This window comes from Diabrotica virgifera, chromosome 4 (genome assembly GCF_917563875.1).
Source record: "Diabrotica virgifera virgifera chromosome 4, PGI_DIABVI_V3a".
In the NCBI taxonomy this organism is placed as follows: domain Eukaryota; kingdom Metazoa; phylum Arthropoda; class Insecta; order Coleoptera; family Chrysomelidae; genus Diabrotica; species Diabrotica virgifera.
This window is the reverse complement of record NC_065446.1, coordinates 35,014,042-35,029,315: the sequence shown is the minus strand read 5'-3', so window position 1 is coordinate 35,029,315 and position 15,274 is coordinate 35,014,042. Positions and strand designations below refer to the sequence as shown.

General features: G+C 32.3%; 1 protein-coding gene across 1 annotated transcript in view; it reads right to left on the bottom strand.

Moving 5' to 3' along the window:
- Positions 1-15,274, bottom strand: part of LOC126883564 (laminin subunit alpha-1) — a 490,753-nt gene that overhangs the window by 463,078 nt on the left and 12,401 nt on the right. The window contains exons 3-5 of the mRNA XM_050649204.1: positions 12,414-12,875; positions 6,434-6,733; positions 4,937-5,077 (exon numbers count right to left, since the gene is read on the bottom strand). Coding sequence (XP_050505161.1) covers positions 4,937-5,077; positions 6,434-6,733; positions 12,414-12,875 — 903 coding nt within the window. The remainder of the gene's footprint in view (positions 1-4,936; positions 5,078-6,433; positions 6,734-12,413; positions 12,876-15,274) is intronic.

Below are 15,274 nucleotides of genomic sequence, written 5' to 3'. Positions count from 1 at the left end.
ATACTTTACTGCCGCAAATGGCGTCAAATGAGTACAATAATGAATGACTTTAGTGACGGTTGGCGATAAATAAATTAATTACAAATGAAAACAAGACTTGTTATTTGAGGAAGGTGGAAAAATCATATGTATAACATAAGAGTAAAGTGCCTTTTCCTCCCTTGAATGATTACTGCCCTCCGCTACGCGTCGGGAAGTAAACTTCTCGGGAAGTAAATTTCTCTATATTCTCGGGAGGAAAAGTAGCACTTTGCTCCCTTGTCATACAAATAGCTATTATTAATGCAATGTTTATTTTTCAAATAAACATTTTTTTCTGTTTTCTCTGTTTTCTGACAGCAGTAAAATGTATTGTAAAGTAAATAAATTACGTACATTCTTCTTTTTGTGTCAATTAATTTAATTAAAAATGTTTTTTTGAATACCCTGTATAAATAATTATGTTAAGGTTTATATTACTGAATAGAGAATTGAATAAACCTTTCAAATGAGCTATCAGACTCTCAGATAGATGACGTAACTAGTATGCTATATATGCCAAAAAATCGTAATTTAAAAATAAAAATCGACCTGTTTCTGGATTTATTTCCAAAATTACCCATTCATCAAACAATCCATTTATTCCAACCTTTACGTGCTCACTGTATAAGTATTTTTAATATCGTATGTAAGAATATCTAAGAAAAGCTAAAACTTAAAAATAGAACACACAACCGTTTAATATTCAAACTATAGTTGGTAGAGATGAAAGAGGTATTTCGAAATTTATTTCAGCTCATTACTTTAACAAAGAAGTAGACCCACCGACGCCCTTTGTTGGTACGCTGTCCGTGGAAAGTCGCAATTAGATTTTCCTGTGTTACAATGAAGTTTGCTTGGGCTTTTGTGCGCTTCATGTTTTGGAATAAACCGTATAATTTTAATTTAAACAGTAGTTTACGGGGGAAAGTGTTTAAATATTTGATTTAAATTATTGAACCAAGCTTGAATTAAGAAGGTCGTGTTTAACACAAATTACATAACAATGGCGTGCTATTTTGTCAACATTGGTAAAAATAGCGTAGTATATATACCTAATCAGGCTATATTAATTTTGCAGTATCCTTAAACGATGGTAAAATATTTTTATTATGGCAAGGGAACCTAAGCGAAGATTTATGCAGTTACTCGAGCGCGTCAGATTATCACATGAAGAGAAACCTTGTACCCTGTAAATGTACCTCTACCATATATTGGCTTTCAATACAGGGGATTTCATTAAGTGGGTCCGAAAAACAAAATCTATCCTTAGAAAAATTCGTAATGGTCAGAATACCATAAGATAAGTTAAGTAGGGGAGACCGGGGCAAAACGGGATACTTAAGAAAGGAAAAGTCATAGAAAGAAAACTAAACTGTATATTTAAAAAATAACAAAATAGTACGCCACTGAGATATGTCAAATTAAATATCATTTTTAAATTGCTGGTTCAATTTACGACAAAAAATTTTTATTTCATTTTTTTTCATATGCGGCGCCGTTTTTATGCAAAAAATAAAACATTTTAACGTTTACAAAGTATTTGAACTAAGTTTCTATGCATATGGAAACTACCTCAAATATTTGGTAAGCGTTAAGATGTTTTTTTTGTATAAAAAAGGCGCCTCGTATGAAAAAAGGCAAGAAAGATTTTTTGTCGTAAATTGAACGAGAAATTCAAAAATGGTTTTTAGTTTGACATATCTCAGTGGCGTACTATTTTTTTCTTCAAAAAATTCAGACGACTACCCGTACGCGCGTCAATGATGAATATACAATTATTCTGTTACCTGTAAAGGAGATCATTTTAAACATTTCTTGCAGCTTTGCACCTAGGTGAAATCTTATTAGTAATATTTTCTGTTATTGTTCGAGTTTAGTATTATTGTATTGGATAGTTCTTGATGTATTAAGAAATGAAAAATACGCAAAGAATTTATTTTTATGTATAAAAACGGTGCATCATATGAAAAAAAGGCAAGGTTTTTTATCAAAAATTAAACGTGGAATTTAAAAATAATTTTTAATTTGAAATATCTCAGTGGCGTACTATTTTTTTCTTTACAAAATTCAGACTATTACCCGTATGCGCGCCAATGATGAATACAAAATTCTCAATTGTATGTATAACTACTTCCTAAAACTCACCAAATTTCATTTTCATAGCTCAACTGGTCTTAGAGCAATAAATAAATTGGCAGTTTGAAATAAAAATTTCAACACCCCGTATCTCGAAAACGAAGCATTTGCGGACATATGTTTATAGAACAAACCGGCAATTTTTTTTCATGTAGAATTAGCCCTTAAAATTTTTCATACTTATTTACTAACACCCTGTATGACTAAGTAAAATATGTGAAATTTTGGAAATAACACTTTTACTCTAGGCTAATTCGCAAAATACAAGGAGAAGTTATTTACCAGCAATTTTATTGCTGGAATCGAGTCTTATGATTGTATATATTAATAATATAGGTATGCAAAGTCCGCAGATAGTGTGCTACTTTTTATAAACAAAATGGCGCCCGAAAATCGTGTTTTTTTCAATTTTGCTCTATAACTCCAAAGATTTTAACTTTACACCAAAAACACCCAAATAAAAATTCACCGTAATTAAATTATGGATACAGACGTGTTTTCTCTGATTTACTTCGACAAATTTTCCCCGAAAAATGCGGGTTTTTTCAACAAAATCTTTAATTTTCAACTAAAATTTTAGATAAGTAATTGTTTATCAATAATTAAATAACTTGGTAATATAAAAGCTCTTTCCGTATAGATTATAATTTCACAAGCCCATTGAAATTGAATAAACAGTTTAGCAACAATTGAATTGTTAATTGAAAATTTACGGTCGCTATAATAACCACAATAATTATGATACCTAAGAAAAACTATGATTTTTGAATAAAAAAACACTGTACCTATCTAATTTACTTTACAGAATTGAAATTGGACTATTCAAGCGGCATCAGAAATATTTTAAAATTATAAACAATTTTTTGGCTTATAAACAAATAGAATATCTCGGGAAATATTAAATTAAATTAAATCATGAAAACGGCATTGGAAAAAAAGCGGCAGGACGCTTCTTCTAAAAGAAAAACGTTTAATTGTAATGAGTGGTTCCTGAGACACAACCGTTCAAAGTTGACCGGCATTTACGGCAAAGATATAAACAATAGAATCATAATTTTTGAACCATCACCTTTTCATTTTTGTCCTCTTTCTCCATACCAATTTTCATATCTTTAAAATACTCATAACATTATATTATTATAACATAAACTATCGATATTACGAGTGAAAATTGCCAAAAATAGCAAAATCCAAATAAAAAATGTGGTTGTAGAAAATGTAACCTCAAAGTTCAAAATCGGTATACGTTAAAAAAATGCATTTTCTCGGCTTCCCATGGAGCAATTTTCTTCATTCTTTTTTTGTTCCCAAGTAACTCGAGTAGAGCCATCTAACTAATGCATTATTAAATGTCAAACTGGCTTTTGTTTTGTTATAATAGTTTAATTTATTTAAAAGAAAAGAAAACTACATATTTTTTCCAGTCGTAGACTTTTTTTAGATAAACTTACTACAAGTGTACCTTTTAACGTTAAAAACACAAATATTCTCATTTGAAAGCTGTATAATTATTTAAACAATCTTTATTTAAACAAATTAAAAATTTTTGTTATAATAAATAAATTAATTAATTATAACAAAACAAAAACATGTTTGACATTTAATAATGCGTTAGTTACATGGCTTTACTCGAGTTACATGGGAACAAAAAAATAATGAAGAAAATTGCTCCATGGGAAGCCGAGAAAATGCATTTTTTTAACGTATACCGATTTTGAACTTTGAGATTACATTTTCTCCAACCTAATTTTTGATTGGAATTTTGCTATTTTTGGCAATTTTTACTCGTAATATCGATAGTTTTTATTATAATAATATATGTTAATAGTATTTTAAAGATATGAAAATTGGTGTGGAGAAAGAGGATAAAAATGAAAAGGTGATGGTTTAAAAATTGTGATTCTATTGTTTATTTCTTTGCCGTAAATGCCGGTCAATTTTGACCGGTTGTATCTCAGGAACCACTCATCACAATTAAACGTTTTTTTAGAAGAAGCGTCCTGCCGCTTTTTTTCCAATACCGTTTTCATGATTTAATTTAGGTTAATATTTCTTGAGATGTTCTATTTGTTTATAAACTAAAAAAATGATTATAATTTTAAAATACTCCTGAGGAAGTCTAAATATTCCAATTTCAATACTGTAAAGTACATTAGATAGCTACAGTGTCTTTTTATACAAAAATCATAGTTACTCTTATGTATCATAATTATTGTGGTTATTATAGCAACCGTGAATTTTTAATTAACAATTCAATTGTTGCTAAACTGTTCATGCAATTTCCATCGGCTTCTGGAATTATAATCTATACGAATAGAGCTTTTATATTGCCAAGGGATTTAATTTTTGATAAACAATTACTTATCTAAAATTTTAACTTCCGCATTTCGGGGAAAAATTTTCGTCGAAGTAAATCGGGAAAACAACGTCTCTATGCAGAATTTAATTACGGTGAGTTTTTGTTTGGGTGTTTTTGGTGTAAAGTTAAAACCTTTGGAGTTATAGAATAAAAATTGAAAGAATCACGATTTTCGGGCGCCATTTTGTTTACAAAAAAAGTAGCACACTATATGCGGACTTTGCATACCTATATTATTAATATATTCAATCATAAGATTCGATTCCAGCAATGAAATTGCTGGTAAATAACTTTTCCCAAAAATAGCCCATTCTCCGATAATCTGTCCAGACTATTTCTCTTAAATCTAATTAGGCTTAAAATCTAGACAATGTAAGAAAATAAAAGGATATAAAATGGTTTAGTGTTCTTTGAACTTACTGTTTGTTTCTTAACCAATGCCGATTCACATAGAGTTGTTACTTGAGAACAGTAGCACGGTAGACAGCCTTCTTCGATGTCATTTCTTAATCCGAAATACCCTGATTTGCATTTATCACAATATTTGCCCTCAACATTTTCCTAAAAACGAAAAAAAAAAAGTTTAAAAAACGAACAAAAATTTCATAAACTACAGATTTAAAAAATTATATTTAAAATAATAATTACCATTGTTGCTAAAGATTTTTTCTTCTGAAAAATGAGCTACGTGTAATCTAAATTCTTTATATTATCAATTCTATTGAATAATCATGATTGCAGGGATTCTTTAAAGACAATCGTAATAAAAGTCCGTTTGATGTTTAACAGTTTTAATTAATAAAATAGATAGCTAAATTATTGATACTATTAAATTGACGAAATATAGAAGTGATCGTGTAATTGCGACTAAAACTTTACGAGTTCTCACAAAAGAAAGTGCCTTTGAAACATTCTCGATTATCTACTTAATATATGACCGGCTTGTCAATATTACGTCCTTACGATTATCCCAAATACAACCTCTTAAGTTCGAATCTCAGAATCGACTGACTCTACAACCAAAACAGTCTCCTGTCTTCCCCTCTTCATGCTTAAAATCCGAAACTATTAAAATTCTACTGCAATAAATTTCGATCCCTATTAGTAATAAAATTTGGTTCACTATAAAGTTAAAAGTAGTCCGCTACCGTCGCCGTAATCCCCAATTCGTTCTGCACATCTGGGCCAACGTCCATATGTGTGAGACTCTGATCCCGTTCTCGTACTAATAATTAAGAAAAATGATATACAGGGGAATTTAAAATATAAGGTAAACTATTTACAATTCTACATGATTGTCGTTAGTGGCATAGCTCATGTACTTGTACTATATCGCACCTCCGCTTAAAGAGTGTCATAACTCAAAAAATTTTAAAATCGGTTTTATTGCACCAACAGTTTAATAATACTATAAACTCCTATCTCACAAAGTGTCACGTCTGTGGGTCAAGTATTTATAGTTAGATGACACTAGTGCCATTATACGATTATCAAAAATCAACGACTACCAAAATAGACGTACCGAACACAAATAGTGTCACATATAGACTTGTGGAAAGCATTTGTCGATCTAAGATGTGTATAAAGCGTCCTTTGTCGAGTTAAGACTCAGAAGAAGTGAACTTAAACCAAGCTCTCAAATTGTTTAAAGGAGATACGTCTTCTTCCGCGACTCCTTCTACGCTGCATTCTTCCTTGTATTATTAATTGCAACAAGTTATAACATTCCCCCTCATGACATGTCCCAGATATTGCAGTTTTCTAATTTTAATTATATTCAAAACCACTCTTTCTTTTCCCATTCTTCTCAACACCTCGACATTCGTGACTACTCACACAACTTATTCTTAATATCCTTCTGCAGGCTCATAACTGGCGGGTCTTAAATATAATAAATACCATAAATACGATTCTTACCTTACAAATACATCCTTCTTCGCATTTGTCGATTCCTTTAACTCCTTTGGCATCACAAGGGCATGGTTGACAGTCGGGAAAACCTGTATAACCAACATCGCAGGTTTCACATTTCTCTCCAGTATAACCTTCCTTACACATACATTTTCCGGCTGTCTCTCCATATTGTACGCAAGTACTAGCAGCACCAGACACTTCGCAGTTACACTGGATACAAGGTTTTTGTGCGTCAGGTGGGGTGTTAGTTGGTCGGTAATATCCTGGGAGGCATTTTTCGCAGTTAATACCCGTAGTGAAATCCTGTAACATATAACATATGTGTTTTATTTACAACTATAGTGGAAACAACATAACAAATGAAGAAACACAAAGTGTACAATTGTCACACATTGTAAACATCGATTTACCAAGAATCTGCATAATCTGCACCTAGTAGGAAAACAAACAAAAGTTTCAACCAACAAAAAATGTGCACATAAAACGAGTTACAGCCCTTTGAAGTTACAAACTGAAAATTGATTTTTTTCAATATGTATATCGAAAACTATTAGAGATTTTTTATTGAAAATGGACGTCTGCCATTGTTATGACAGGAATATCTTAAAAAAAATAACAGTGAAATTTGTACACCCTATAAAAATTATATGGGGGTTCTTCCCTTAAACCCCCCCAAACTTTTGTGTACGTTCTAATTAAATTACTATTCAAACCGGCAAACAGGTGTATGTTCTCAAAGAAAATGAAAGTGTGTAAAATTTTTTTTTCACCTGATTTTTTAGCTGTTCACGTGAACTCACAATGGTTTGACGCAGCCATGTTGTAATTTTAAAACTAAAAGAGAATTTAGATGTGAAAAACTTTTAATTTTAAGGGTTTTATACCCGATATCTGTGGCTTTTGCCCAGTATCCATGATTTTTCATGTGATTTTTAACAATTTTTGCTCTTGTATGAAGGATTTATAACAGGACGAAGCTCTGATGATGGCACGTTATATGTTGAAAGTACTTAGCTGATTACTAAAATTTTTTTTACACACTTTCAATTTCTTTAAGAACGTACACCTGTTTGCCGGTTTGACCTATTTAGAAGTGTGTACAAGTCATACAGTCTGTTTCAATTTTAAATAAATTACTATCGTCTTACCATTAGTTAAACAAAATGTTTTAAAAACTTTTTTGCCTCTTAGCATTTTTTCAATAAGCTAGTTTTTATCGAGACGCGGCTTCTTTTTTATTATGTTTACATAACAATTTTATGGGGGTATTGTTCCTTTAAACCCCCCAAATGTTTGTGTACGTTCCAATTGAACTATTATTGTAGTACCGTTAGTTAAACACTGTGTTTTTAAAACTTTTTTGCCTCTTAGCATTTTTTTGATAAGCCATCTTTTATCGAGATGTGGCTTCTTTTTTAATGGTAGGGGAGCGAAATATGTTAAATGTGCAGTCACTCGAGCGCTTTGGGGACCTATTGGGTTGTGAAGAGTAGGTCCTAAAAGCAAAAAAAGTTCAGTTTTCCATTTTAGTGGGGACTTTCCATTTTTAATTTAATTTTCCATTTCCAACAATCGTTTTTTCCGATTATAGCGCCATATATCCATAATTTGAAAAAATGTTTCGAATAAAAGTTGCTTATTTTTACGTAAAGAATCCAAATCTGAAATAAAAATTTGGGGCTCCTATTTAAGATTTTAAAGTAACCCCCCACCCCACCTCCGTGGGGGGTCGTGTTTGGTACCATTCGATAGATTTTTCAAAAATATTGTGATTAAGTGTATTTTACAATTTTTCGATCTAATGTTTATTTTGCGAAATATCGCAGAATTTGTATTTAAAATTTTAAATTTACCTCCACCCCTCTCCGTGGGGATCATGTTTTTTATCATTAGATAGATTTTTGAAAAATATTGAACACGTATTTTTTAGTTTCTCGATCTAACGTTCATTTCGCGAATTATTCGCTTTTTTTGTGAAACTTTTTAACTCGCCCATTTCCTTACGCCCCGCCCAAATCGTCAGATTTTCGAAATATACACTGTTTTGCATGCCTTTAACTTAGCTTATTTTAATCTGACAATTTCGAGTATATTTAAGGATAAATTTTTTTTCGGGCCCCCCTTAACGAACTTCTCTGTGTTAAGAGGTAATATATGGTAGAGGTACATTTGCAGGGCACCAGGTTTCTCCCCATATGATAATCTGACGCGCTCAAGTAACTGCAAAAATCCCCGCTTGGGCTCCCCTACCATAATATGTTTCAAAATATACCTAAAAATGTAATTTATAAATAAATTTTCAGATTATGATTCGACAAATATTCAAAATATCTCGATAAACACTCACCATCAGGGCTTTTCATTCCGGATGGAATGTTTGCCGCTCTTACTTAGAGCTCTCTGATTCGCTTATTGCGGTGAATCACTCCGCATTCCACTTGTGTGTTGTCAAAGTTTGTTGTATGACTTGGCTTTCGTTACAATTTTCTTCCACTCATTTCGATATGTGCATAGTTCCCTCCAGCTTCTCACTTCCAGAATTTTGATATATCTCATGACCTGGTCCTCCCATCCCTCTCTGGGTCTTCTCCTTGGTCTTTCAGTATCTGGTTTCCTTCTGGCGATCTTCTTAATCACTAGGTCGTTTTCCCTTCTCTCTATGTGTCCCAGCTATCTCAGTATCTGCGCTTTAATAACTATAACTATATCTTCTCTCCCTTCATTATGTCTCTTAGTTCATGGTTCATGCTTCTTCTCATTTCTCCGTTGTCCATTCTTATCGGTCCCATAATCCGTCTCAGGATTTTCCTTTCGCTTATTCTCAAATTTTCTTCAGCTTTTTCCGCGAGGCAGATTGTCTCAGCTGCGTACGTAACTACTGGTCTGATTACAACTCTGTATATTTTCAGTTTTGTATTTTTGGATAAGTTCTTGTCCTTCATTAGTCTATGATATCTCCAGTATGTTTTGTTGCTTGCTAGTATTCGCTCCGTTACTTCTTCACTTCTCTTATTTTGGCCATTCACTATTACTCCCAAATATTTAAATTGTTGAACTCTTTCAAAAGTGTATTTTGATTTCTCTCGTCCTGTTATCTTCTCTTCTAGAGGAGAGTAGATATTTTGTTTTCCCTTAGTTAATTTCTAGACCTCTTTTCCGTGCTTCATTTGCCAGGATTGCTACTACTTTTAATATTTCCTTTTCTCTTCCCATAAGAACTATTATCATCTGCATATGCAACTATTTGTGTTGAGGAGTGGGCTATAGTTCCTTTAATTTTGCTGGCCTTGACTGTTCCTTCTACTGCTATGTTGAATAATGTGGTTTGTGGTTGACAGGGAATCACCTTGTCGCACTCCTATTTCTATTGAAATTTATTCTGTGCTACCTTCCTCTGTTTTATTCCATCCTTTAGCTTGAGATCCATCCATAGTCTTTTTGTTAATCTCATTAACTTTGCTGGTATAACTTGATTTTTCATTTCAATAAATAATTTATTTCTTCCAATACAGTCAAAGGTTTGTCTGAAGTCTACGAAGAGGATGTGGAGTTCTATGTTGTGTTCGTGGCATTTTTCGATTGTTTGTGTAATTATGTGGATCGCATCTGTAGTGGATCTGCCTTCTCTGGCTTATGATAAACACTGGCTTATCGAAAAAGTACTAAGAGGCAAAAAAGTATTAAAAACATTGTGTTTGACTAATGGTACCACAATAATAATTTAATTGGAACGTACACAAAACTTTGGGAGGGGGGGTCTATTGGAACAAAATTCCCATAAAATATTTATGGGGTGCACAAATTTCACTATACTTTTTTTAAGATGTTCCTGTCGAAAAAGTACTAAGAGGCAAAAGAGTTTTAAAACACTGTGTTTAACTAATGGTACCACAATCATAATTTAATTGGAACGTACACAAAACTTTGGGAGGGAGGGTCTATTGGAACAAAATCCCCATAAAATATTTATGGGGTGCACAAATTTCACTATACTTTTTTTAAGATGTTCCTGTCGAAAAAGTACTAAGAGGCAAAAGAGTTTTAAAACACTGTTTTTAGCTAATGGTACCACAATCATAATTTAATTGGAACGTACACAAAACTTTGGGAGGGAGGGTCTATTGGAACAAAATCCCCATAAAATATTTATGGGGTGCACAAATTTCACTATATTTTTTTAAGATGTTCCTGTCATAAGAATCCCACATGTCCATTTTCAATAAAAAATCTATAATACTGTTCGATATATTGAAAAAATCGATTTTCATTAGGTCTGTAACTTTTTTTATGTGCACATTTTTACTAAGGCAAGCTAGGTACAGTCGAACGATTCTTGGTCCCAGAATATGTGATTTAATTTATGACTTGCATTTTTGTTACACCCTGTATATTTTCTTATTACTGCGAAAACTTTTAGTTCTTACTAAACCCTCTAAGTTTTCTAGGATATATGCTACATCCTCTGCTTTTAAGAGAGCATTAAAATATTGAGTGATAGTGGAACGAAAATTGAGAATAAATCTTGCCATATTCTCTATAGCAATTTAGAGTGCTTTTCCATCGAGAAAAATTGCATACTTTTTAAAATAAAATGCATCACGACGTACACAAACACGTACTTTGATGCATACATAGCTGGGAAACATTTAGGACAAATTGAGTTAAAGCCGAGGTGATATATTTTAAAAATTTGGGTAAAACATGAGAGTACAAGAGCGTTTTAAACCTTTTTAATATAATTTTGTGTGAATTCTCTAGATTTTGTATAGGCTTTGTAGGTTTCAAACAATTTTTTTTCTTATTATTTAATTAACTTAAGGGGCTATCCTAACGTATGTCACTAAAGTTTTCGGAAAATTTTGATTTAAAAGTATTATTGGTAGGAATCATTGGATCAAGTTGCCATTGGAAACCAAATATAGTAAACAACTTAAACTATTAGAATGTACTTATGTTTATAAGAAATTTATGACTATGAATCTGCAATCAATCACAAACAAGTCTGGCTAATTTGGCTCTGCCAAAGCCATTTTTCAAAAAAAAAACTTAAACTATATCAACAATTTCAGTTTTGACAAATACGGTTCGTTAAGATGTCGTACAAACTTAATATTCGTCAAAGTATTTATCGTTTAGTTGGACATTAGGGTGGAACGAAAAATTCGAAGTCATTATTATTTATGGGGTTAGGGCGAAAAAGTTGTGTTTCGATGTATAATAAAACTGTAAGAAATCTTTTTCGTATTGGATCCTATCTTCAGGTTCCATATTAAATTAAAATTTTTGGGAATAACAAAAAAAAATAAAATTTAAAAAATTATTTTTTTATCAGTTCTTTGAATCTAAATAATTGTTTTATGATACAATATACATTTTAAGATTGATAGTCTGATTTTGTTTTAAAAAATGGCATAATATTTCTAGACTGCAACCTTGAACGAATAAAGCCATCCCTTGATTCTGGTCCACAAACAGCAGCTGATGCTTCAGTTACTAACTTAACAGTTCTTTTCACGGATTTTGTATGACAATGGCAGTTTAAGACCTCTATGTTGTTGTAATTCCCAGAATCAATCATATCCCTTACATCTTCATTGAAAATATGTTTCAGCAAAGGAGGAGCCGTAACTTTGAATCCAGAAATAGAAATTAAGTCATTACAATATGCAGCACTAAAATTTAATGTTGGTATTTTGAATCTCCGGATTTTTTTCTTTCTGACTTTCTCTAGCTTTCGGCACTCTGCGTAGTCCTAGCTCCCGTATATGTTTTAGTTCATCTTTCATCATACCGAGTAATACATTTTCGGGATGGGCAAAATAAGCATTAATTTGGATAACGGCATCGACAATTTTTCTTTGGTCAACTGGTCGAAATCGTGAATAATGATCATTCGCCATAAATGTTTTGAACCATCAGAACAGCTAGGATACAGTTTTATATAAAACCAAACTGGTGCACACACTTTTTGGATGAAACTTACTAACATAATTAATTGGGGGCTGAGACATTCAGTTCCAAAATACCATCGAAGCAACCGATTATCAACTGTCAGCCACCTTGCGTGTGATATTTTCCCAGGGTTTTGAAGGCTCAAATCATTAGGACATTTTCCCGCAGCAACTGCTTGACTGATTTGGTACAAGTACTTCTGATCGGTACTAAGGTCTGTGGTTTCTAATAATATTGCTAGGTTGTTTTCTATTGAGACAAAATCGACAACAGCCTTCTCTTTACAGCGTTCCAGAAGTTTCCCTATTGGCCCTGAAAAACCAAGTGGTCCACTGGTGTGTCCATCTAACTGTTGAATTAGATGACGTAGAGGTAGCTCATTGCAATGAAGTAAGCATACTAGCCATTGAAGTGAAGTGCCGCAGTATTTGTGACGTAGATGGTTGGACTGTAACTGTTGACAAAGGAGCAATGAATTCTTCTTCATGATCATCTGCATCAGAAGAATTTAAGTCAGACAAGCTGCTACTTATAAAAGGATTAGAGCAATCAACGGTACATGCTTTAAGAACAATTTCGTCAGTATTATATTTTTGAGAACTTGCCTTTGCCTTCATGGTTCTTTCCATTTTCTTCCTTATTGCTGCAGATGCTGCAATATCCACTGGTCCAATTGCCATTTTTCGACAGGATCGTTCATCTTGAAGAAAAATTTGCTCATTTTGTGGTACTTTCTTGATTTTATCATAAGTACACCCACACACACACAGTTCCAGTCATGTTGCACTTGCAAGACGCGATACTCAATAACTTTTTACAGTCCTTTCGAAACTGGCAAATCTTTTCTATTTATGAATCAGATGCTTGCTGAGTTTTTGTCTACCTATCGCTTAAGATTTTAATACTCTGTATAAATAAGTTTAATCATATCTTGAATGCACTTATGTGATAACGTTAGAAATAGAAGCTTTTATTCATATTTGTTCTACTTTCGTTGCAACGGCATTCAAGACGTCAGCGATAGATGGATCTCTATTATTATTTGTCAACTTAAGTTCATTACGAATAAAGAGAAAGCACTTTAGAATGTCACAATTAGTTGGTAAAACACGATCATTGAAATTTGATCAGAGCCATATTGATTTTTTCGACAAAAATAAATTTTTTGTTTTTTCATTTTTCAAATCCAATATGGAACCTCAAGATATTCTTGTTCTCATGATCATTTTTCAGTGCGTCATTAATTATGACGTCATATACTGTATTGGGTGTGTCGAGACTTATTTCATGTAATTATTGACGAATCTGACAGATGCCAGAATCGTACTTAGCCATAGGTGAAAAGCTTGTGGAATTAAACTAATTAGTAATTTAGTAGATTTGATTTTTACACAATATGTTGACATGTAGGTATTTTTTATAAAGGGGAATAAAATTAAAAAGTAAACAATAATGTTAATTAAATTTATAAATATGGAAACATTAAAAAATGACACAAAACTATCCATAAACTGTGTTTTTATCTTCTTCTCTAGGTGCTGTCTCCGCTTCAAAAGTTGATAATCATCAGAGCGGTCTTTATTTCTGAAACCGCGGCTCTAAATAATTCATTGTTATTACATCCAAACCATTTCCTAAGGTTCTTCAGCCACGAGTTACGTCTCCTTACTATGGATATTTTTCTTACATAAAGACCTGGAGTATAAACTAACTTCTAACGAATTAAATTCTAAACCAAAATACAAAACTAACTTTTAACGAACTAAATTCTAAACCAAAACACAAAATAATGCACAAAAACGTTGTGAAACACAAGGGAAGTCGAATTCGAAATTTCAAAATGACAGGTACACAAAATACTGACCTGAATAATAAACGTCACTTGACTCTTTGACACTTCTAAAAAATGGCCAAAATGGACTAAGTTTTCGTCAAATGTTCGTAATACGTGTATTTGATTGGATAGAAAAAACGCGCATTCTAAATATCAACGAATCAAACGTAGGTTAGGAATAGACATCTTATGTATATAACCATTGTAATGCTGCATTATTTTTGTGTTTAATCACGGAGCTACCGCTTTTTCCGTCTCATCAAACTTAATGCATTAGAGAGAAATCGAAAAACTGTGACGCACTGAAAAATGATCATGAGAACAAGAATACTTAGCCATAGGTGAAAAGCTTGTGGAATTAAACTAATTAGTAATTTAGTAGATTTGATTTTTACACAATATGTTAACGTGTCGTAGGTATTTTTTATAAAGGGGAATAAAATTAAAAAATAAACAATATTGTTAATTAAATTTATAAATATGGAAACATTAAAAAATTACACAAAACTATCCATAAATTGTTTTTATTTTCTTCTCTAGGTGCTGTCTCCGCTTCAAAAGTTGGCAATCATCAGAGAGATCTTTATTTCTGAAACCGCAGCTCTAAATAATTCATTGTTATTACATTCAAACCAGTTCCTAAGGTTCTTCAGCCATGAGTTACGTCTTCTTACTATGGATCTTTTTCTTGCATAATGACCTGGAGTATTAGATATACTTCTCTCATCACATGTCCCATATATCTCAGTTTTCTTCTTATTTGTTAGTTCTTCTCGTTCCTTATGCGTAAGTCTCATTACTTCCACGTTGGCTATTCTATCTACTCATGAGATATTTAGCACTCTTTGGTACATCTCGAATGTCTCTAGTCTCCTCACGCCAATGACTAACTTTTAACGAACTAAATTCTAAACCAAAACACAAAATAATGCACAAAAACGTTGTGAAACACAAGGGAAATCGAATTCGAAATTTCAAAATGACAGGTACACAAAATACTGACCTGAATAATAAACGTCACTTGACTCTTTGACACTTCTAAAAAATGGCCAAAATGG